Source organism: Acartia tonsa, chromosome 2 (genome assembly GCF_053477335.1).
Source record: "Acartia tonsa isolate MP-2025a chromosome 2, ASM5347733v1, whole genome shotgun sequence".
NCBI classification, from domain to species: Eukaryota; Metazoa; Arthropoda; class Copepoda; order Calanoida; family Acartiidae; genus Acartia; species Acartia tonsa.
Genome location: NC_137261.1, coordinates 5,675,445 through 5,699,470, shown reverse-complemented (window position 1 = coordinate 5,699,470; position 24,026 = coordinate 5,675,445). Strand labels below are relative to the sequence as shown.

General features: G+C 33.7%; 3 protein-coding genes across 5 annotated transcripts in view; 1 reads left to right on the top strand and 2 right to left on the bottom strand.

The window, feature by feature from the left end:
• The window catches only part of LOC145334677 (tetratricopeptide repeat protein 37-like), a 29,895-nt gene extending 24,632 nt beyond the window's left edge, over positions 1-5,263 (top strand). Inside the window, exons 16-27 of the mRNA XM_080180241.1 lie at positions 196-289; positions 481-618; positions 739-822; positions 1,182-1,324; positions 1,635-1,731; positions 1,902-1,995; positions 2,344-2,465; positions 2,955-3,122; positions 3,323-3,380; positions 3,551-3,617; positions 4,137-4,219; positions 5,075-5,263. Coding sequence (XP_080036367.1) covers positions 196-289; positions 481-618; positions 739-822; positions 1,182-1,324; positions 1,635-1,731; positions 1,902-1,995; positions 2,344-2,465; positions 2,955-3,122; positions 3,323-3,380; positions 3,551-3,617; positions 4,137-4,219; positions 5,075-5,172 — 1,246 coding nt within the window. The 3' untranslated portion in view covers positions 5,173-5,263. The remainder of the gene's footprint in view (positions 1-195; positions 290-480; positions 619-738; positions 823-1,181; positions 1,325-1,634; positions 1,732-1,901; positions 1,996-2,343; positions 2,466-2,954; positions 3,123-3,322; positions 3,381-3,550; positions 3,618-4,136; positions 4,220-5,074) is intronic.
• Positions 1-24,026, bottom strand: part of SsRbeta (signal sequence receptor beta) — a 417,378-nt gene that overhangs the window by 102,911 nt on the left and 290,441 nt on the right. The gene's annotated exons all lie outside the window — the stretch shown is intronic.
• LOC145334509 (uncharacterized) lies at positions 5,887-17,486 on the bottom strand. The gene is made up of 12 exons (XM_080179971.1): positions 15,982-17,486; positions 15,225-15,542; positions 13,402-13,560; positions 13,194-13,256; positions 12,564-12,800; positions 11,981-12,161; positions 9,256-9,506; positions 8,760-8,868; positions 8,460-8,558; positions 7,569-7,708; positions 7,156-7,294; positions 5,887-6,871 (listed from the first exon to the last, which is right to left on the bottom strand). The coding sequence occupies exons 1-12, from the start codon at positions 17,266-17,268 to the stop codon at positions 6,462-6,464; spliced, it is 3,393 nt and encodes a 1,130-aa protein (XP_080036097.1). The 5' UTR covers positions 17,269-17,486; the 3' UTR covers positions 5,887-6,461.

Genomic DNA, 24,026 nt, shown 5'->3' with positions numbered 1-24,026 from the left:
ATACTCAATATGTAATTAATTTCACTGCCCCTAGCAATAAAAACTTTGCACATCCACTTATTAACAACCCATAAGGAAGAAGGTATATTTTGTTGTTTTAACGAAGAACTTCTCGTATTTTGCTTCAGTAGGTAGTTTTTATAACATTAACAAAAGGACTGAAGACAGTTTAATCAAATAAAAATCTTATTGCAGGCATTGCACCTTCCTTGGGGGCGAGGTTGAGTCTGCGCGGGGGTATGCTAACTGGGCCCTCTCAACTATCAGGGACATGGACAAGGGCGAAAAGGTTAGTAAAAAATAAATGTACAAAAATGAATGTGTAATCTATCCTACATTCTCGTATTCCACTTATATTCCAGATTTAGAAAAACCTAGCTTATAAATCTTCTTGGAGTATAAGATGTATGATGAAAATATTAAAAATTCTAAATATAAATGCAAGAACAAAAATCATATGTTCTCCAATGATTTTTTTAGGTTGAATCCCATAACCGTTACATAATAGAGAAAATGTTTGGTTTGGCAGCAGCAGCTGATAGTTTAACCCTTTACTGCCGAAGAATTAATAACGATGCCTTAGCTTTTTGTCAGCTATCTATTACTTTGGAAAGACAGGTGAAATATTTAATTTAACTACAAATACAATTATTTATTTTTCTTAGATAAGTTAGCTTGTCTTGGTCATTTTATTGAAGGATTTGAATATTTCTTATCAATAAAATTTTATTCTTACAGGGATTGTTGCGCCGTGCCTTGGAGTTTGCGGAGAAAAGTAGAAATATACTTTCAGAACAAGATAATCAACACCTCCTTGATAAGGTTCAAAATTTAATTTATTTCCTAAAGTTAAATGTTCATTAATAACTTTTAAGCGTCTATCAGCCATAAATGAGAAATGTAAATCTATTCTATTTATCACTTTGTCTGCCTGTCTCTCTTTTATACTCTATAGGACATGAATTTAAAAAAAATGTTGTTGGTCTCTTCTGTTACTAAAGATAGAAGGTTGATTTTTGTTCACCATATTTTATTAATAAACTGGTCTGTATGTCTGTCTATTCTGCTCTGTAATAAAACTCTTCAACTCGCCTTTTTCTTCCATCTGCTTGGCTTGGCTAATCTTACTTCTATATTCAGACCCTCATTACTTACAGATGTTGTCATCCATGTTTTTCTAGGTTACTGGCAACATAGCTCGCCTTCAGTGTAGGCTAGGCAATTATGCAGCCAGTGTCGCCACCTATCAGTCAATGAAAGCGCCAACACTTGAGAGTACGGTTGGTCTGGCCCTTGCCCAGTACATGCTCACAAATTATCAGGAACAGACACAATAATAATATCATTTGATAGAAATAATTTTAATGGTAGGAAATGGAATCAAAAATTTTTTTAACACTTTGTGCAATATTTACTTTCTTACAAGAAGAAAATATAAATGAAGATGGGACTTTAAATTGAATTGGGTTTTTACAAAGTGGTTAAGTTACTTTACCCTAATTGGGGGGAACATAAATTTATCATCATTGTCCCATTCCTTTAGAAGATGAAGATGATTTGTGCAAATAAATATTTTCTTAAGAAACTTAAGCTTTAATTTAAATGTTGTATTATGTTGTTTGTTGATTTTAGGAGAGTTATGATGTGTACAAATCTTGCCTCCACTGGATGGCTGAGTCAGAAGCTGTGAAATCAGACATTCTTGTTGCTATGGGTAATCTAGCTTATAAGGTAATTTTTCAAAAAAAATATATCACTTACATTTCTCTCGTGTGGTTCCCTATCTATTTGAGTTCATTTAGGTGCATGGTGTGTCAGGAATAAGGTATATCCAACAAGCAAAATAAATCCAAAATAATATTCGGTGGACAGGTTTCCATTTATGTGTTTAACTGATTTAGGTTGAGGGTCCTGAGGTGGCAAAGACACTTCTGTTTCAATCATGTCAGATAACTCCACCATCTGTAAGAGGCATTCTGGCTCTTTGTGTTCTTGGTAAGTTAGATATTATCATAGTTTAATTTTTTCTTAATTGGCCATTTTCCAAAGGTTTTGAAATATTAAGTTTTTGGAAGAAAAACCTTTTTTATTGTAGAGTAGTTAATCAATAAAATGGATTAGTCTGTCTGAAATGGAAAAGACTTGCACCCATCTAATATATTCCAGGCAGGCACAGAGAAAGACGCATAAAATTATATTTTCTGAATTTATTATACACATAATTTGTTTATTACTTACATATTTATATTTATATTATCTTTTTTAATTGTCAGTCTATTGCTTTTGCGCTGCTTATGAAATTAAACTTTAAGTCCAAAACGTAAAATCAATCTAATTATTTAGGTATCCAAAGCTCAGACCTTGGATTGATAGACGCTGCACTGGCAGAGATGTCTAAACATGCACAAGACCCAAGATTTGCTCATGATATTGTCTACCTGCAAGCTTCTGTTCTTCTACTTAAGGTAAAATAAGCCAAAGTTGCATGAAGTGTAATTTCTCATATTTTTCTCCGAGTTGCTGCTTTTAAAAATGGATATGGATTACGTGGATTTATTGATAGGGGAAAGTTTGTCGTCAATTGAGGTTTCTAATATGGACCTAATTTATTGGCCAGTTCGTTCATTCTGTAGATGGGTTAAAGAGGAGGGATGCGGTGCCAGCTTCGAATATCTCTTTTTAAGAGTACATGAAAATCTGGTGCGACATCCAAGTAATAAAATATATCGATAGTGTTAAATCTGTACTACACTGCACCGTGGCATGCTAATGACGCCAAAATGTCTTTGTTTGTTATTACTTTCGACCATATTTTGTCAGTTTAACATTTTGTCTGTGGATTATTAGGGGTTACATTTGAAGCCGGAAGGGGGTTTAGGGTAGATTATTTATCCTCTCCATCCCTGATATTATATTTGAAATTAAAAGATTTTTATTTACAGCAATTTTTTTAGGGAGACCTAAAGGGAGCTCACCGGCTACTCTTGCGGTCAGTTCATCAAATGCCTTGGTCTGCACCGCACTGGAGAGATCTTGCCATATTCCTTCTCTTTAATTGTAAGGATCAGGCAGCCGAGGCTGCAACCTGTGCCAGAAAGGCTGGACTTCTAGCTCAAAGCCAGGTACATTTGTTGACATAAATTTCAAAGATTTTTTTCTGCGCAAATATTTGAAAAGCTAACGCTTGTATTTTTAAATATAATTCTTTTACATAAAGATTTTTGCAACTTTAGGGTATATTTTCTTTATTATTTCTTGTTGTTTTCGCTCACATTTTAAGTCAATTTTGTATTTGAGTTTAATCTAATATATTTTGTTGTAGACTGGATTTAAAAGTGGTGGAAGATATATTTCTAAAGTTAAAGGATTGAAAGATACAGGTATTTTAAATTGCAATATTTATATTTTTTTAATGGATATAGATGATACGTGGATATTATGACAAGAGAAAATCCGCAAATACTAAAATAAAAACCATGACTTTTGAATTTAAATATCCGAGGAAAGCTGTCTATAATACGTTGCGTTAAATATTTATTATCTCTCCTAGGTTCTGATATGTTTTTGGCAGAAAGTATGGTTATTGAATCTCTTAGTCTTCTATTATCTGGTGATAGGTAAGTAAAATAATCTGTTCCGTTACAAAATGTATTGGCCTCTAAGGGCATTTAAAGTGTGGGGGGTAGTCAACCACTCTACCACTTTCATTTTTAGTTTTAAAAAGAAAATGAAAAAAAAATAGGGGGGGGGGGGTTAAAGACTCAAGAGCGAATTCTCTTGAAAGAGTTGTGGTACCCTCCCCCAATATAGTTATAAACCTTACCAGGATCTGTGAAAAGCTATAAATCAGTTCACTGGTTAACGAAATCCTTTTGTATAGACATTCTATTACTTTTATATGAAAAAAAAATGGAGGGGATTTTATGTTTTTGGGGGGGTTGGGGGTGTCCCACCCTCGCAAGAAAATAGCCTAAAACCACCACAGGACCAGCAGGTATATTCTATGAAGAGTAGAATCCGATCGGTTCAGTGGTTACCGAGATCTTAAGGGACGGACAGACAGACAGATAGACAGACGGACGGACAGACATCATTCTACTTTGTGTTATAGATAACGATGCATCATAACATTTTAGATTTGGTTGTAAGCGAGTGGCTTCTAAACTGTGCCACCTTTATCCATACCTGCCCCATGCCTGGACAATATTATCCATTACAGGTAAACAATATTATCCATACCTGACCCATGCCTAGATAATATTATCCATTACAGGTTAACAATATTATCCATACCTGCCCCATGCCTGGACAATATTATTCATTACAGGTAAACAATATTATCCATGCCTGGACAATATTATCCATGACAGATAAACAATATTATCCATACCTGCCTTATGCCTGTATATATTATCCATTACAGGTAAACAATATTATCCATTACAGGTAAACAATATTATCCATTACAGGAAAACAATATTATCCATACCTGGCCCATGCTTGGACAATATAATCTATCACAGGTAAACAATATTAGCCATATCTAGCCCTTGCATGGATTATATTATCCATTACAGGTAAACAATATTAGCCATATCTAGCCCTTGCATGGATTATATTATCCATTACAGGTAAACAATATTCAATAATAAAAATTTAATATAGTTATAGCCCAGTAGTAAACATTTTAATGTCTACAGCTCCCACGCAGTCTTGCCAGAGATTTCAACCCAAGAGGCCATTACTCTTAGAGCCAAAGACTGTTTTTTTTTTATTATTGGCCACAAAAAAATGTCCAATTTTATCTGTGTACCCAAAACTCATGTCCTTTGACCGCGCAATATATTGCTACCGTCATCGTGTTGATTCGGAGGTCTTGGGGTGGGGGGGGGGGGGGGGGGTACAAGATTAAATAATCAATGAAATTTTTTTTTTGTTAACAAACTAGGACAATTAACATTTTTGCTTATATTTGGGGGTCATGTGTATAAGAAATAATTTTTAAAAATTTAGGTTACATGATAGGATAGGTTAATTTTTTCCCAATTTAAAATTTAAGAAAATATAATTTTAGGAGAAAGTTCATCCAGTTGGAAACCTAAGATACTAAAGCACGTGCTCAACAGTCAAGATGAAAATATTCGGTCCTGGGCTGCAAGCATACCAACTTAATACATGCATTTATTGTTGAAAAGTTTAAAAGCCTGGTGATGAAGTTTTGTTATTCTTGCTTATTTTTATACAAATAAAACCATTTTGCTACTTTTGTCCTTTTTTTTGACAGTAGTTTATCAAATTGTTTGTAAGCTTGAAAAAGATGAGTTGCGCTGCAATCAAAAAGTTCCTTTCGGCTGTCCTTTTTTGAATCCCGGCATCCATGATAATTAGAATTTTAATTTATCTCTTTACAACCTCTTTCGGCCCTACAGGGCCAGCAAAACTGGTTTGAATCATATTTCTTTTCATTTTAATACCCGCGGAGAGCTGTCTATAATAAGATGCGATAATAGTTATTTCTTAAATCGTATTATAAACAACTTTCCGCGGATATAGAATAAACAATTATAAGATTAAAACCAGTTTTTTTTAGCCCCGAGGTGTTTTTCAATTATTTGATGAAATTGTATTCGACAAATTATTTGCTTATTACAACTTGTTATTCCTGTGTTCCTAGTAATCAAATTTGGACTGAGCCCCTATCAATTAGGGGCTTTGTACTAGAGAAGGGTTGGGAAGGGGGTTGAAAAATAGCCAAAAACGTTCCATGGGCCTATGTTAACTCCCTAAAAATAAATAACTCCATCAGATAGGTAGTTATGAAATCTTAAGATTCAGACATCACAAAACAATCTACTACTTTATATAACAGACAAAAAAAAATAGGAATAACATGAAAAATTTATTGTGAAAATTTATAAATTTTTACATACAATAATTTGTACTTTTTTAGAGGCTTTAAAAATAATTTTATTATTTGTTAGATATGGCAGGTAGAAATCTTCAGTCTATTGGTGTTTAAATTATTAATAAATAAATTCTTGAATTGCTTTGGTTAAAAAATATAATTTTGAGTTTTATAAAAAAAAATTTATATTTTTTTTTATTGTTAAAAATTGGGTTATTAAAGATGTTATAGTACGTATACAGTATAAATCACAGATAACTAATTTTCTAATGGTCAAGGCATTGTTTAATATCTACAAGGCTTTCAGAAAATCTTTTTATAATTAGAAATAATTAAAAATAATTGGAAGAACACTGAAAAAGTATCTAGGTACCTAAATGTTATAATTAAAAATTATTCAACATTTAAACTATTTTAATTTTCATATCAATAAATCTAGTGCAAAGTAAGACAAAAAATGACTAAAATATTTTCTTATACATACTATGAATTGAAATTCATCTAAATAGAAAACCAGAAATTATTAAGAATAAAACTGAATAAAGTTTGCCAACTGCTAGCTGGCTATACCATCAGCCTGCTGGCCAACCACCGAAGGCGATGAAACAGCTGTTGTCAGCGGCTGTGATTGCTGTTGATGCATATATCTCATGGAAGAAGTTGATACAACAGCCCCGTTTTCATTTTGTTGTTGCTGTTGATTTAAGGGTGCCCCGGTGCTGGCGATTTCCGAATCAGAAATATCCGATCCATAGTCGTCTTCCTCTTCTGAATATTCATATTCCTCCATATTGAAACTATCAGAGAACGCGGCATTGCTCTCGTCTCCCCCAGCCTCACCACCAACGACGCCATCTTGAGATTTGATTAGGCCAGCGCCTTTCTCGTGGATTTTCATGTGTTTGCTCAAGTGGTCGGAGCGCATGAATTTCTTCAGGCAGCCTGGGCATTGAAACCTCTTTTCTCCTGAAATAAATAAATAGTCAATTATCACTGCATTGTAAAAACAAGAATGACAACATCCATAAAAACAAATCTCTATAATCTTACTGTTACAGGAATCATCATGCAAAGTTTTAAGCCTAACATTCTTAATTTAAAAGAAGGAAAAGTTTCAAATCAGCATATTTTAATTCTACTAATAAACTTTCTTGTAACCATTAAAGAGTTGCTACGCTATCTAAATCGTTCCTAACTGTTACAGGAAGCAACAAGCCTAGTTTGAAATTGATAAGGCGATTTCAACATACCTGTATGTGTCCTTCTATGTCTCTGTAGCTCATCCGACCTGGTGAACCTCTTACCACAATATCCCCAGTTACAAACAAACGGCCGTTCACCGCTGTGCCATCGTAAATGGGCCCGCAAATGTGACGTTTTGCCGTACACCTGAAAAATTAGAGTTTGCCTATCATACATACTTAAGGGTATTCTATTGTGTAATGAAATGTGTAATTCAATGTTATTCATTATACAAATAAAATATAATTTTTCCAGTATGGCTTCAAAATCGTTTAATTTGCCACTGGAAAAGAAACGTTTCTTAGGCATACTGAAAAATCATATTTAGCCTCGTATTATTGATAATTTAACCCACGGGGACTAACAGAACTGGATTTAATCTTCAATTTTTATTTTAAAATCCGCGGAAAATAACTATTACCTTATTACATCCGGGAATATGGCATATGTGCTCCTTCTTTTTATTATTGCCACCCCCTCCTCCCCCGGATTTGCCGCATTTCTCTTCATTCTTACAGTTAGGGCACGTGCAAGCTATACGCCGAGTTTTCGGCTTCATTCCTAAAATAATATGTAGTTCTATACTTCATCAGATAAAGATGAGAAATACAGTTGCATGGGTAATACCCTGTCCTGTTTTAGTTAAAATATGGTTGATTTATGCCAAAAAATGACCCATGCAAAATACTTTTTTTGTAATGCAAAAAAAGATTTTTTCAAAATTTCTTTAGTGTGTCGATATAAACCTGAAATTTACCAAAAAAATGGGGGTCATCTAAATTATTACATATGAAGGACGTAGGTGTAGCAAGTAATCTTCCAAAGTCAAATTTGCCAAATTGCATACATAAATAATAGTTTTGGACGGATACAGATATCCAGCTGATCTATAATGCGGGATGATATCAAGTATTCAGGTTTATATTGACACACTAGAATTGAAATTTTGTAAAATTCTTTAAATTGAGATGGAACAAAAGCACTGCAAAGTTTTTAAAATCTGCACAAAGACCTGTTTTTAAAGCTTTTGTTCCATCTCAATTTTAAAGATTTTTACAAAATGGCTGGGGGCCAAAATTTTAACAAAATTTTTAAAAAACGGGACGGGCTAATGGGTAAATAGTTGTCCCCTTGACAAATCATATTCTGTATGCACCTTTTTGGTACTTTTTTGGGTCCGTTTCAGATAAATATGAATATGGAATAGGTAATAAGTAGTAACACTTTAAAGAATAATGTTGATTTTTATATAAATAGAAACAAAAGATGTTTCTATGCGAGTATTATTTAATATGTTTTTAATCTTGTCTACCTGGCGCTTGTTCTTCTTTGACGAGACCGTTGGCAGGAGAAGAGTTTACAGCTGTGAACCCTGGAAAGCCACCTGGTCCTCCTAAGCTGGTCAATTGTCCTAAAATTTAATCAATAGTCATTGTTTGGTCCTCAAGTTTGGTCATGATTTCAGTTGGTTTGGAAGGGCTGCCTTATTTTTTAAAAGATATCCCTTAAAATCAGCTGAAATTTCGAATTAAAAAACGGCTTATCGATGATAACACGGTGATATAAATTCTATAAACTATTATATGTCAACAAATGCAAACAGTTTTTTTACCTGTTGGAAGTATGGGTATGGGCTGTTGACCGTTGCCACCTGGCCCAGACCCTACGCCACCAGGTATAGTCACTTGGACAACGTGCCAGGTATTCGGGTCATTTGGATCCTGCAAACATAACAAATATTGACATTTTTTTTAATTAAAAATTTTGTCTTTTGTAACGATCTTGCTAAAAGTTCCTTTATTTAAAGATTCGCATTGCTGCACAAGCTTTAAATTTAACTTCTAATATTCTTAGCCAAATTCGATTTAAAAATCCAACTAACATGCCAAATTCCATACAGGCAGACAAACAAATAGCCTAATAGAACATAAAACTACTAAAATTTAATTCCCTTACTTTTAGCCAAATAGCATAAAGCGTGACAGACAATTTCCTTAGGACCATTAAAATTATAAAGCATTTGAAATTATTCTTCAAATTGGATGAAATATTACATATTAATGCCTCTTTTGAAAAAAAAAACTAAAAGAAAAATTTTAATTTGTAACCTGCTGCAAAGCTTGTGCTTGTCCTGGTGGTAGTCCAAGTTGATTCATCTGGACAGGTACACAGCCCGGAGGTGGAGCCTGGACAGGTACACAGCCTGGAGGTGGAGCCTGTACAATGGAGAAACCAGGAGGCAACACAGGTTTGATATCAGCTGGTGGCTGGGGTGGCCCATAGGTGAATGATTGGTTGCTGGTTTCCATAGGTTCTGTTTTTACAGACTTGACAAATTGGGGTGTTTGACTGGTCATCACTAAAACAAAAATACCAAGATAAATAGGATTTTCATACACAAATAAACATTCTTTAAGAACTTTTTTTTAAAACAAACAAAAAAGAATACTGTCCTTTCATGCACATTGCATATACATACAAACCCAATGAAATTTAATTATTTTCTTTAAACTGTTTTTAACCTATTTTTAAAACGTATATAAAAAATGTACTATGACACCAGTAGAATGAGACTGCAGAGCCTAAATTTGAATTAAGTCCCCAATAAACTTTTTTGGGGGGATTTAAATATTAATTTTTACTGTTGCCGTCATCATTTTGACCGAAGCAAAAGGTCTTTTTTTTATTGGGTAAAATTCGTAGCTTTTAGAGTGTTTTGCTTCATAAATATTGTATTCTGGTATAGAGTAAAATTAGGCCTTATGATTTTACTATAAAAATTCACTAAAAAGTTAATTCTTTATAATATATCAACAAATTAACATTAACATGTTTCGAGTCTCACTTATTTTAAAAACATAAAAAATGGCTGTAAAGGGTTAAATGACAACAAATGTTTATGCAATACAACAAATTTATTTTTGTCACATATACAAATGTGTTATAAAATGAGATTATTCAAACTTATCTTTTAAAATAATTTTTAAAAGTATGTATCTTTTATGTGTATGGTTTTCATTCTTTTCATTTTAATTAAATAAAAAATATTTAACTACATTGGAAATATGTCACTTTGTGAAAACACTCTTTTTTTGAATTGTAAAGATTTATATAAAACAAGACTTCTTATTGGTTAGATTTCAGAATTATTTGTTTTATTGTAAATGTTAGATTTTTCAATGAAATTAATTGTTTTGGGAAAAAAAATTATTTCCAATGAACAGAGTAATGTTTTTTTTATTGTATCAATATAAAGTGAATTATATAAAAATGTTCTGTAATTGCCACAATATTACCCGAAGTAAAAAAAGAGCTTTTGCTTCGGTCAAAATGATTACAGCAACACTAAAAATTAATTTTTAAATCCCCCAAAAAAAGTTTATTGGGGACTTAATTCAAATTTGGGCTCTGCAGTCTGATTCTATAGGTGTCCTAGTATATTTTTGACTCCCCATTCAAAAATAGGTTAAAAACTAAAAAATTTTAAATCCGAAGAAAAAGGACCAAGCACGGTACGAAACATTTAATTTAGAAAGACACGCATACATCCTTCTACTTTGGCATTATTTCTAATACTTTTTTCGATGAAAGTGATTAAAGGGCGAATATAGGTTCGATATGATATGAGCTTATATCAAAGGTGCCATTACATACTTTTAGAATATCTATGCCAAATTTAATAATTCAAAAAAGTAGATTTTGCAATTTTCTGTTTCAATTGAACATATAATAAATGAGATTGCCGACAAAATCGATTATTTTTGCCCTTTACAAGACTTTTTTTTTGAATATTTTGCTTAAGTTTGATTGACTATTACATTGGCACACATCTTAAATGATAATTTAAATGTTTATTATTTTAGATTAAATACTATTTTAATTCATTTTTAAAAAGCGTAAAAATAATTTGCGTAGAAGTGAGTCAGGAATATTGACTAGGGTAAATAATACGTCTTAAAGTTTATTTTCTGTACAAAGATAATTGATTAAATCTAGATGATATAAACACCCTTAATTACGCATTTTTAACACACACACACACGGCCACAAAAAAACAGGGATTTGAAATCATTCTTCCTCCAAGAAAATTTTATTGATTTTTTTTTTTTTTACTTTTTACATTATTTGATGTTTTTTTAACTTTTAAATATTTTACTTTATATATTTTGTATGAAGGTAGAAGGAGGGTATATTTACCCCTGATTAATTCCCGAAACCTTTTTCTCATTTATTTGTACTGCAAAATAACAACAGTATTTAGGCAAACTCTACACGCATCCTGTTGTGAATATGGGTATTTGAATATGTTAGGGAACCACTCCTCTGACGTCACAAATTAGCCCAAATGGCTAGGTTTTTAGCTATAACGGCCTTATCCAATGGAATATCTTTATTTGCTTGAGTTATTCATAATGTATATACTTGCACCTTTGATATAAGCTCATATCATATCCAACCTATATTCGCCCTTTAAAAGTTAAATCAGAGAGCGTCAGTTTCATTATATAGTTAGATAAAAACCGAAGATATTAGGCCAAATCCTATAAAATTATCTAGGCTAGCCTTGGCTTACTAAGTAACATAGACGTCCAAGGGTGGGGCTTAATGGGTGAGACCCCCCTTAGAAACTCAAACTTAGAAATTTATCATTTTACACTCCTCAAAATAAAAGGCTTGGACGTCCCTGCTTAGGAAACCCTATATCTTAGGCTATCCTAAGAAATGTTATAGGATTTGGTCCATTTACCTGACAGCAAAGTAAGTAATTCAAACATTCGCATTAAGTAATTTACTGACAATTTTAAGATATTTTGCCTGGAATTGAATGATTACCTATTCCAGGTTCAATTTTCTCCATCTTTGGCTGAATTGTAAACGGCTGCTGAGGCAAGGAAATAAAGCTGGGATGCGGCTGCTGCTGTTGACCGCTCATATCTAATTGGGCGCTGCTATTGCTAATGTTGATGGTGGAGCTTGTTGGTATTGCGGATACAGAGGGGATGGTGGATGTCATCTTAATTATCAAAGTATTATTTTACATTTTATGTAATATTAGCGGTTACGCCCCTAGAGGTCTCAACAGGCACTCGAGGTACGTTGGAAGTATTTTTTTCCTAGGGTGCTTTCTCTTGGAAGGCTGAGGTAACCTTTTCAAGCATAGTTATAAACCTTGCACCTATAATAGCTTCTCTGTAAAGGAGAATCATATTTGTCAAGCGGTAAGCGATATATAAGAACAAACAATTTTCTATAATTTAAAATAATTCAGTTTTTGTTTTTCTAAATTTCTTCCCTGTCATCACTAGAAGCATACAGTTGACATATAATTTTAATATAGATTTAAGTAAAAGTGGACATTACTTATATTAAACTAACACATTTTTGACAAGGTTGATTATCAACTAAGAGACTTTACCTGGGTTGTAACAGTTGAGGAGGTAGCCTGACTCATCACAGGGTTGCTCTGGATCATAAAATTTCCTCCGGGGCCCAGAGTTGACGAGATCGAACCCGGAGCAACAAATGAGCCACAGGATGATGCGAGGGATACCAATGCTGTTGGCATTGAAGTTGCTGGGTTGGCAACTACTTGCACCTGTTGAAGTTGACCGTTCGGTCCTACTATGTGGGCTATCTGTGGACCACTTGGCGTCTGTATAATAAAAAATAATAGATTAACTTCACATATATTATATATTTATAACATTTTTAAATTTTTTGACTCTTAATACAATATTTTAAAAATCTTTATAAGGATCATTTAAGTAACTTGAAAAAGTATCTCAAAAATCAGCTAATTGACGTCATAAAAATTAGGGAGATGAAAGGAGAAGTAGAAAAGAAAACCCCTAAAAAAGAGATGGATAATCACTCATTTTTATGACGTTACATGGATGATTTTTTAGATATTTTGTCCAGCTACATCATTTAAAATCTCTTCCTAGCTACATAACCAAGAACTTTATCTCAACTTTACTCGAATTAAATAATAAAAATCCTACAAAAACTCACGACCTGAAACCTAATGGTAGCAACTAGTTTTTACCTGTGGGACCTGAACCATGACCTGCTGGACACCTGAAGAGGTCTGGATCAGTTGAGGTACAACCTGAAACAATTTAAACATTTAAATCGTTGTCCTATCATATAATTATCAAATTTAAAGTACAAAATAAGACTAAATCTGTCTTTCTGTCTGTCTACCTATGCTAGCTTTTGATTTTTGTAGATTAAATTTACAGCAATTGTTTTACCTGGATGCCCTGGTTCTGAGGTTGCTGCTGGACAGGTACTTGGATAGTTTGCATCATAATACCATTAGGAGTTGACACAGGTACTTGCACGCTCATCATAGCTGGTGCCTGCTGGCTAATTGTTCCAGTGGTTGTTGGAGCACCCCCAGATACTCCACCCTGTGCAACAATGGATATAGTATAAGTTGATATATTAATAGGGTAAAATTTCAATTAGTATTGCTTTAATGGTCTTCATTTATTAATAAGTACGTTCATACAGTAGGAGGGGAGGGGATGGGTTATAGGGGGTAGAAGGGTATCAATATTTTAGCCAGCTGTGACTAAAGTATTCCTTTATTTAGAGTAAATGAAAATATGGTGCAACATACAAGTAATATTAAATATATCGATTTGTGCAACATATATTATACCTAGGAATGAATATTTTGATAGAAAATACTAAATTGCTATGTTTCTTGAAAATAAGGGATATAGTTTCCCTTCTTCGACAAATCAAACAATTTTTTTATTGTTTTTTCCTCATATTTCTAGGAGGTTTCTGTAACAATATGGTACAATTTAGAAAGAGCAGTAACAGTAAATAAATGAATTTCATTTTTAAAAAAGTTATTACTGTATTTTGATAATAGTTATTTCTCGCATCGTATTATAAACGGCTTTCCGCAGATATAGAATGTACAATTATAAGATTAAAACTATTTTTTTTTTAGCCCCGAAACATAGACGTCCAAGGGGGGTGGGGGGGGTAATGGGGCGATTACTCCCCCCCCCCCCCACCCCGAATTTTTTTTTTCATTTTACCCCTCCCCTGGGGGTGCCGTAGGCACCCCCAACCATCGAGGAGGGGGTATTTACCCCCCCCAAAAATAAAAAATGTAATAAAAGAATTTTTTGCGCGCTTCGCACGCATTTTTATTACTATATATTGAATAAAATTTAAATTACCCCCCCAAAAAATTTTACCCCGGTGGTAAATTTGGGGGGGGGGTAAACTAAATTTACCCCTGCCAACAGATTTCAGGGGGGTAATTACCCCCCCCCCCCCCCAAGCAAATTTTACCCCCGGGGTAAAAATTTTTTGGGGGGGGTAAAAAAAATTTAGGCGCGCCATTTTACCCCCCCCCCCCAAAAAATACCAATTAACCCCCACCAAAAAAAAAAAGCTTGGACGTCTATGCCCCGAGGTGCCAAAGGCACATTTTAATATTTGTAGAAAGCTGAATATTAGACTATATAAGTTTTAATTAATATAATAGATTTGAAATCTGCATAAAATTTTAAGGGTTTTTTATTAAATTCGTTTTTTATTTAATTCTTTATTTAACGGCGCAAATACGATTTAAGTTAATTTATTTTGACCAATAGGAAAGCTAGATTGAAACCTACCCGCGCTCTAATTGGTTGAATGATGTACGACACTTAAGCTTCTCCAATCAGAGCGCAGATAGTTTTCAATCCACCAATCACAGATGTCAAAATTAATTAACTTAAATCGTATTTGCGCCTTTAAATAAAGAATTATATAAAAAACGAATTTTATAAAAAAACCCTTAAAATTTTATGCAGATTTCAAATCTATTATATTAATTAAAATTCCTTCAAACTTATATAGTCTACTGAATATAATACGATGCTAGACATAGTTTTTTCGTATGGATGAGAACCGGTTCCTATCCACCGGATTCGAATGAATACGAGAAATTTTGTTTATCCCGCTGTCTAATTCGTTGACCTGTGCTTCTATGAATGCAGCTATCCTTGATTTTAATGGGACTACAGTAAAAAAAATTGAAGAATAAATTGAAGAATAAAATGCTTACCTGTTGATTAGGGGCAGCCATTCTTACAATAGCCTGTTGTCCACCGGGTAAAGTAATTATCTGTTGAGCTTGTGGCTGTTGGCTCGGGCCATTAGCACCGCCAGGAATACCCATCAGCTGTTGTGGAAGACTAGGCACTGGAACCAACTGCTGTGGCTGACCTGGGGCCGTGGCACTGGCAGGTAGTGTTACCAGTTGCTGTTGACCTCCAGGTAGAGTTATCATTTGTTGTTGTGGCTGTTGGGTGCCCGGCAATGTTACTATCTGCTGTTGGCCGTTTGGCAGTGTTATTATTTGTTGTTGCTGCTGTGGTGCCACCTGAATATTATCATTATTCAAATGTTGTACTTTCTATATTTATAGGTATTTTAGAAGGTTTCAAAATGTTAAGTTATGTTTCCAATATGGGTAATTCGGTTGATATCCGCTGGATTAGAACCGCTTCTCAGTCATACTGAAAAGTCATGTAAAGCATTGTATTACAGACAATTTTTCACGACTTCGGTCCCCCAGGGCTAACAAAATTGGTTTTAATCTTATAATTTTTCATTTAAAGATCCATGGAGATCTGCCTATAACACGATGCAATAAATAACTATTATCCATTAAACAAGGGCTAAACATTTCAAGAGTAACAAAGTAATGATTGACAAAAACAAAAGAACAATAAGAATGTTGTGAAAATGTTGATAAATTCTATTAATAAATGCCTTTTTTTAACCACGAAAAGAACATAAAATTGTTTGTCAATTCTAACCTGAGGGGTCTGGGGTCTGATTTGTACACCACCCGGAGCCTGAGCATTCATAATCTGGCCTCCAGGGCCAACAAGACCAGATCCGTTAGACACTGGTCCGCTAATTATATTGGGAACTGGGCCAGGACCTGCCTGAATAATCATTTGTCCATTAGGCAATGTTGTAACCATTTGCGGTTGCTGTAGGTTATTAGGCATGCTCATAACAGGTTGCAATTGTGGAGCCACACTGGTTGGAGCTGTAGCATAAACAGGACCATTGCCAGCACCTGCTTGTGATACTTGAACAGCCACTGAATTGGTCTGGTCGAATACATAACCAGGTGGCACTTGGATAAGACTGTTAGGGCCTGTCTGCACAAAGTGACCTGGAATACCTGGAACAGTTATGACTTTACCACCTTGGGGTATTGCTGATGCCATTGAGACTTGAGGCTGTTGCTGCTGTTGTTGTACAGGTTGTGGCATGGAAGATAATATTTGTTGTTGCAATACATTGTTGGCTTGAGGTTGTTGTTGCTGCTGTTGACCTTGTCCTGGCTGTTGAACCTGCGAAAGACTTGGATACTGAGCTTGTTGTAGCTGATAAGGCTGAACAACATTACCGGGAAAGCTACCACTACTACTGACAATTGTTGGTATGGGCTGTTGTTGTTGTTGTGTCTGTGGTGGGGGTTGTTCCGTTGTAGCAATGCCAGTTCCTATAATCTGGGCATTTGGTGGTAATTGTGTGCCAAGGGGTACAGCATGGACTTGGCCATTATAGTGGATAAACTGAACCTGCTGTTGATGTTGTTGAGGTTGTTGTTGGATAACTTGCTGTTCACTTGTCACAACTTGCTGTGTCATTTGATGTGGCTGTGGGACTTGGGGCTGTTGTTGTAATTGAATAGATTGTAGCTGCTGCTGCTGGATTTGTTGTGGCTGTTGTTGCTGTTGGGCTGGTTGTAGCTGTTGTTGTTGCTGCTGAGACATTTGTAATTGCTGCTGCATTTGAATTTGTTGTAAAGGCTGCTGTTGCATTTGTATTTGTTGTACTTGCTGCTGTTGCATGTGTTGTTGAGACGCCTGTAATTGCTGTGCCTGCTGTTGGGTCAACATCATTTGTTGTGGCTGTGGTTGCTGCTGTTGTGGTGTTGGTGGTACAGGTTGAAGATGTTGACCGGGCTGCAGCTGCAGCTGTGGCGGCCCTTGCGGCTGTTTCAACAGCTGTTGCACACACTCCGGTGATAGCTTGTCTCCTTCCAACTTTATATCCATTGGTTTCAGAGGATGTTTTGTTAACATTTTCACTTTGTTCTCTTTATATTTATTTATTAAATAATTTTTTATATTTTAATCACACTTTAAATGTATAATGGAGCACTAAAAAATGACTTTATATTGTTTAATTTCCACTTTGATATAATTCACTAATGATATTTTTAACTTTGACATGATAGGCTGATAAAATTTGTAGTAAAATAATTAGTTTCACTCACTACTCTTAGTAAGTTGGAGTAAGTACTAAATATTATGAGGGCGGGGGTATCTATCTGGGGAATAATTATTTAAGAGGTATGAGGGGATTAAAGGGGAATGGATATCTACAAAAAGAGGGTAAACATGTCTTTTTTAAAGGGGGAAGGGGTATGTAGGCGGGTACAGGCAGTTGAGGGACGGCCCACACCCGGACAATCTATGCTAGAAGTTCTATTTTACCTCACCCCACCCCTCTCTTTCTATTCACCCTCTATTTCCCCCCTGCCTCCCTAAATAGACTTACTTGGTAGTTGAAAAGGGCCAAATATTATCTTCTAAAAATACGGTAAACATGTAAATAAATAAAATAGAAATATAATTATGTTTATCAACAATTTAAACTTAGGTATCTTATTGTTATTTCAACAATATTTAATAGTTTCATCAATATTTCATGCATTATTTTATAACGTTAGAAGCTCACATATTTTTCAAAATTAACTATTTAAATGATCTAATTAATATATTAATTTTTCCTTTATTTGTGTTTAATGTTGTATATACCCCTGAACAAGCAGAGGACAGGCATTTGCTTTGCGCCTCCAAAAAGAGAGGTGGGGAATTTATAAGTAAGTATGTAAGGATTGCTTGCTTTAGGAGGAGGATGGGAGGGTGGAGAGGGGCAAAAAAGGGAAAATTTCTTAGAAGGTAGAGAAAGTGAGCTAAGTAAAAAATATACGGGGTTGAATATATATATTTTTTTAATTATTAAAATTTTATTTCACTGAGAAAGAATACAAATTATTTGGAAAAAATGATATATAAAGTTTTTTTTCAGAAAATATATTGTGCCCTCTGTAAGGGAGGTCCCTAGCGGGCCAGTACACAACTTTATTGGTGCTCACACAACCTAGAGGGAGGACGCATCGTGGGCTAATCCTTAAAAAATCTTTATCTAATTTTGAAAGAAAACCTATAAATATTATGCTAGTTTTAAGTCATGACTCTCTTAGTTTTATAAGATTATAGACTTGTAAATGGTTGGTTAATAAATATTTTGTCAAAAGATGGTGCGGTGCTTTTGAATTTAAGGATTGAACTTATTGAACTACAGAATAGAAAAGTGTAGGAGAAGTTCCTCCCCAATAACTCTATATAATTCCCCACAAGAACTTTACAAAGCGGATCTGAGATAAGGGGGATAGCTATTATAAAAGGAAGATATAAATGGATCTAAAAAGTGGAAGGGTGCAACAAGATTAGATATTAGAGTTATAGATTCATATTTATTTATCAAAATATTTTAAGAATAAGTTATTTTAGAGGATTGCAGATGAAGGGTGTATCCAACTCCCTTTCAAATTTAGGGGTCCACATACGTGTCCACACCCCTGCACAATTAGGGTTGACATCATTGCAATGTAGCCTCTATTAAAGTTTCCCTTAAGATTTTAGAGTTTAAAATATCCTTTTAGCATAAATTTTTTGTTGTTTAAATATTTCTTTGAAAAAGAGTTATACGTATCACATCATGTTTATTGAATCATCTAGAAAATAAAAAAAACAGCAGGCAATATTTGTATCACATGAATAATGGATGTCCCCCTGGCATCTAAGGGCTCTGTATTTAAATAGATAAGTAAGAAGGTGACAGAAACCAAATAACCAAACCAAGGCTTGAATCAAAATTAAATTGCCTAATACCCCTAAAGGACCTGTTTGAAGCTTCTCAAAAAGGGAGAACTTAATAGGTTTAGTATTTATTATGACCTTACTACTTTATATAATTTTACTAGGGGCTTTACTCCTAGTAACAAAGTATGTTCGCATTAGAGAGAATATAAAAACAAATTATTAGTAAAAGTATGTAAATTTTAATCTACAATTCATAACTCTATTGTTCATTCAATACTTGTTAGTTAAAGGAGAGGAATGTTTTAAAAAGAGAAGGCAGAAGCACAAATTTTTGTTCATTTATATTATGGATTTTAACATAAAGATTTATTTTGTTGTTGTTCACTCATTAAAGTAAAAGTATAGAGTGGGAATGAGCTATAAGTAACTCTGCCCACAGGGCTTTAACATCTGCTTATAGCGTCGGAAATATGAACACAACCGAGTCCCCACAAAATAAACAGAAACAAATTTGCTAGCAGACAAAGATGGTCTCTAGCACTTGGGCCAGGTAGGTGTCAGGATTATAATCTATACTTATACATTTTTGTTCACTCATAATTATTTTGTCCCAGACAGTGATTGCACCAAAAACAACTTGGCTCCTTGAAGGAGACTAGCCTCTAAATCATAAAGTGATGGAAGCTAGCCTTAAATGTTTTAATGTGAAGAAAGCTAGCCTCTGGAAATTCTATCTAATATTAATAAATATAATAATGAACATATCAAATATTTATTTATTGATTAAATGGGAATTCAATAGATATATCATAATATAAATTGTTAAAGGAAAATTTTGAAAATATGTTTACAAAAGTTTATATCTTGTAAATTTGAAGTGTGAAGAACCCTAGCCTAAAATGGTGTAGTGCGAAGGAGACTAGCCTAGAGGCTAGTCTCCTTCAGGTGAGCCAAAAACTTAATTACAGATAGATTTCCTAAAATTTTTCATCATGTAATGTAAATTTAACTTACCTAGACAGAGTTGCTGTGAGTGTTGGTGCAAAAAATATGACGTAAAAAAAAAATTAGCCAATGAGAGGCCGTTATTGACCAATGGTAAAATTTATAGTGGACTCTCATTGGCTATTTTTTTGTTACGTCATATTTTTTGCACCAATACTCACAGCATCCTAGACAGAGTTATGAACAGATAAATATCTTGGGAAGGGATGGGTAAAAATTTAAAACAGTTATTTATTGCATATGATTTTTATTTTAAGGTTCGTGGAAAAATGTCTGTAATACGATGCTATGCATGTTTTTTCAGTATGGCTGAGAATTAGTTCCAGCGGATATTTATGATACAGGAAAATCCCTGATAGTCTTTATTCAAAATTTCTGTGTATGTGCTCAGTGGTAAATGTATGTGTAGAGAAGGAGAGCAAGTTTTTTCGTGGATCAATGACCCTATTTCCCCATTTGCGCCATATCTAGCTATTTCCCCGCCCCTAGTTTATCCTTCCCTTATATTGAGCTACCCTTTTACCTTCCCTCTTTTATTACTAGATGCTCCGTTCTCCACTCTGCTTAAGCCCTGAGGACTGGCTGGTGGACGGACGGATAGAAAGACTGACATCAATATCCATATCAAATGATAGCCAAAATAATACAGATTACTCTCTCTTTTCTCGTAATTAATCTGCCCTCTTTCCCCTTTTCCTATCCCCTACTGCTGTGAAGTGTTCAAATGGCCAAGTTCTCTCTATCTATATTCATTGCACTAATACACACACTTTCATTATTGCCTCCCCTCCCTTTCTTTACATCCCTCTCTCATTTTCTGTCCAAATCTTATTTGTTCCTAATTAAGAATTTGTATTCATAGGGAAAGTGTGATTTGAAGATAAAAGGGGGGAGAGAGAAAAGGAGACTGTTAAATAAGGGAGGGTAGGCAAAGTATTGACATTTGGGCGGGTCTTTTTCGCGCTCCCCAAAGCTCCCCCTCCCCTAACCCATAGATCTGACTGCTTGCTATTCCCCCCATTTCCACTGCATTGCAACATCAGCATTGAAAAATTCTGACCAACCAACAAAATACATTGATTTCACACAAAATTATATGTTCTAATTTAGTTGAGGGGGGGGGGGGGGGGGGAGGGGGTCAGTGAGCATCAACCAGGCGTAGCAAGCTGCAATTGCTACTTCTTATTTTTAACCGAAAAATAAAACAAAAATGCGAAACAAATATGAAAAATACTATAGATCACACGAACCAACAGAACAATATTGTGCACAGCAGCGCAGCACACAGACCAACACACAAATTTACACACATGTATTCATTATATCTACCAAAAACAAACAAGTCAAATTAATATCAATGGTCAAATGGTTAAAAATCAAATATAAACAAGGATGACAACATTCATAAAAGAGAAGCTCTACAATGAGATGTAGGGACAAGTGAACAATAACTCTTGTAGATTATCAGAATAAGCAAAACATTAATCTGTAAGTCTAAATAAAATTGTTCATTTGAGACAATTCATCCTAAAATATAGCCCCTTGATTGCATGCTGTATTTGCTATATTTTATAGAAAATTAAGAAAAAATGAAAAAAATCTCTTTGACATTGAAAACAACATTTATTCAACTATAAACTTATACCTGCAATTAACCAATTTATTTTTATAAAAACTTCAATAAATATTGTATTCTCTTATTCATTCGAATCCGGTGGATAGGAACTGGTTCTCATCCATACGAAAAAACTATGTCTAGCATCGTATTATGTCCAGCTTTCTACGAATATAAAAATGTACAATCATAATATTAAAACCAGTTTTTTAGCCCGTGCCTTCGGCACCTCGGGGCCGAAAAAACAGGTTTTAATCTTATCATTGTACATTCTATATCCGCGGAAAGCCGTTTATAATACGATGAAAGAAATAACTATTATTCAACAAAATTACAATTTGTATGCAATACATAGAACATAAACAGAATGGATACTGTGAGTATTGGTGCAAAAAATATGACGTAACAAAAAAAATTAGCCAATGAGAGGCCACTATAAATTTTACCATTGGTCAATAACGGCCTCTTATTGGCTAATTTTTTTTGTTATGTCATATTTTTTGCACCAATACTCACAGCATCACAGAATGATGTTAAATTTTTATAATTTAAAAACAAGAACACAAATGGTCATAACTTACATAGATGAAATGAAAAGCATATACAGAAAACAAAGCTACGGACAAACTTTATACATAATTTATGTAGAAGAAGGTTTTTACAACAAATTAACGGCAAGAAAAATGTCACATTGTTTTAAAACATCGAGTAAGTTACTACAAGCTGTGAAAATATCTTTCCAGGATCCGATTAATATCCGGTGGATTGAAACCGGTTCTCAGCCATACTGAAAATTATGAATAGCATCAAATTACAGACAATTTTCCACGAATATTAAAATAAAAATCAGAAAATTGTATAGTTTTAATATTAAAATTTTCAATTTTATATCCACGGAAAGTTGTCTATAATACGATGCGATAAAAAAAACTATTAAATTTCAATACAATGTAACAAACATAAAACGGACATTTTGCAAGGTTTTAAACGTTGATCATTAAGTTACAAAAAATTATCAATTTTCGAAAAGAACTTGTCCTAACTTTTGTGATTTTGTTTTAACTGATTCGTGACGAGCTTCCAAAGTTCTAAGTTTTGATTCACCGGGCTTCAACAAAATAAATGTTTTCAGTAATTACCCAACAGAATTCAAAAAGTAAGGGGTAAAATTTAAGATCTTACTATTTTTGTTCATAATGGCAAATTTCTTCTTTTTTGTTGCGTTTTAGTACCTTAAAACCAACTTAATTTTTTAGACAAAAGGAATTGAAAATGATTGTTATAATCAAAATATATCTTCATGTCTTAGAATAGTGTATATTTTTAAAAATAGGTTGAAAACCATACTAACGTAAAATTTAAAAAAAGCTTAAATTACTTCAAATTAGAGGTCTACAAAAAACTGATTGCATACCTAAATTCTATGTATCATTTTACATCTACTACTTACTAGCTATTTTTCAAAAATCACAAAAGTTAGGACACGTTCTTTCAAATCAACACAACATATTTCTACTGTAATATATATGTATTAAGAGATATAAGTTTTCCGGAATTGTAATATAGGGAGTAGATTTGAAATCTGCATCAAATTTTAAGGATTTTTTATAAAATTCGTTTTTTGTATAATTCTTTATCTAAAAGCGGAAATACAAATTAAGTTAATTAATTTTGGCATCTGTGATTGGTGGATTTAAAAAATCTGCGCTCTGATTGGATGTCGTACATCATTCAACCAATTAGAGCACAGGTAGTTTAAAATCCACCTATCCTATTGGTCAAAATTAATTAACTTAAAATGTATTTTCACTTTTAGATAAAGAATTTTACAAAAAACGAATTTTATAAAAAATCCTTAAAATTTGATGCAGATTTCAAATCTACTCCCTACATTAAAATTCCGGAAAACTTATATCTCTTAATATGTATGCAAGTAATGAAATATAAGTAAAATAAAAAGACAAAAACAAAAGTAGCTACAAATTAGTAATTAAGCGGGACAGACTCTTTGTATTCCTCTTCGATCTGAAAAGGAAAAAAATAATTAATAAATCTATTAATTGGCTTTGATTTTTATCTAAAGCTTGTAAACTAGAACACAACATTAAGATTAAAGCAACTCACAGTGATCTAACCTTGTTATTAGTAGCGAAGCTACTCTATAATTCACTTTGTCCGTCAGTCAGTCCGTCCGTAACGCTATGGGGGAAATGGGATTTACTCAGCTCCTATAAAAGATAGAATGCTGAAATTTTTTGACAACATTCCCACCATTAAGGAGCACAAATAACTATAAAACATCATTAGCGGTCGGACCGATTTTTAGCAG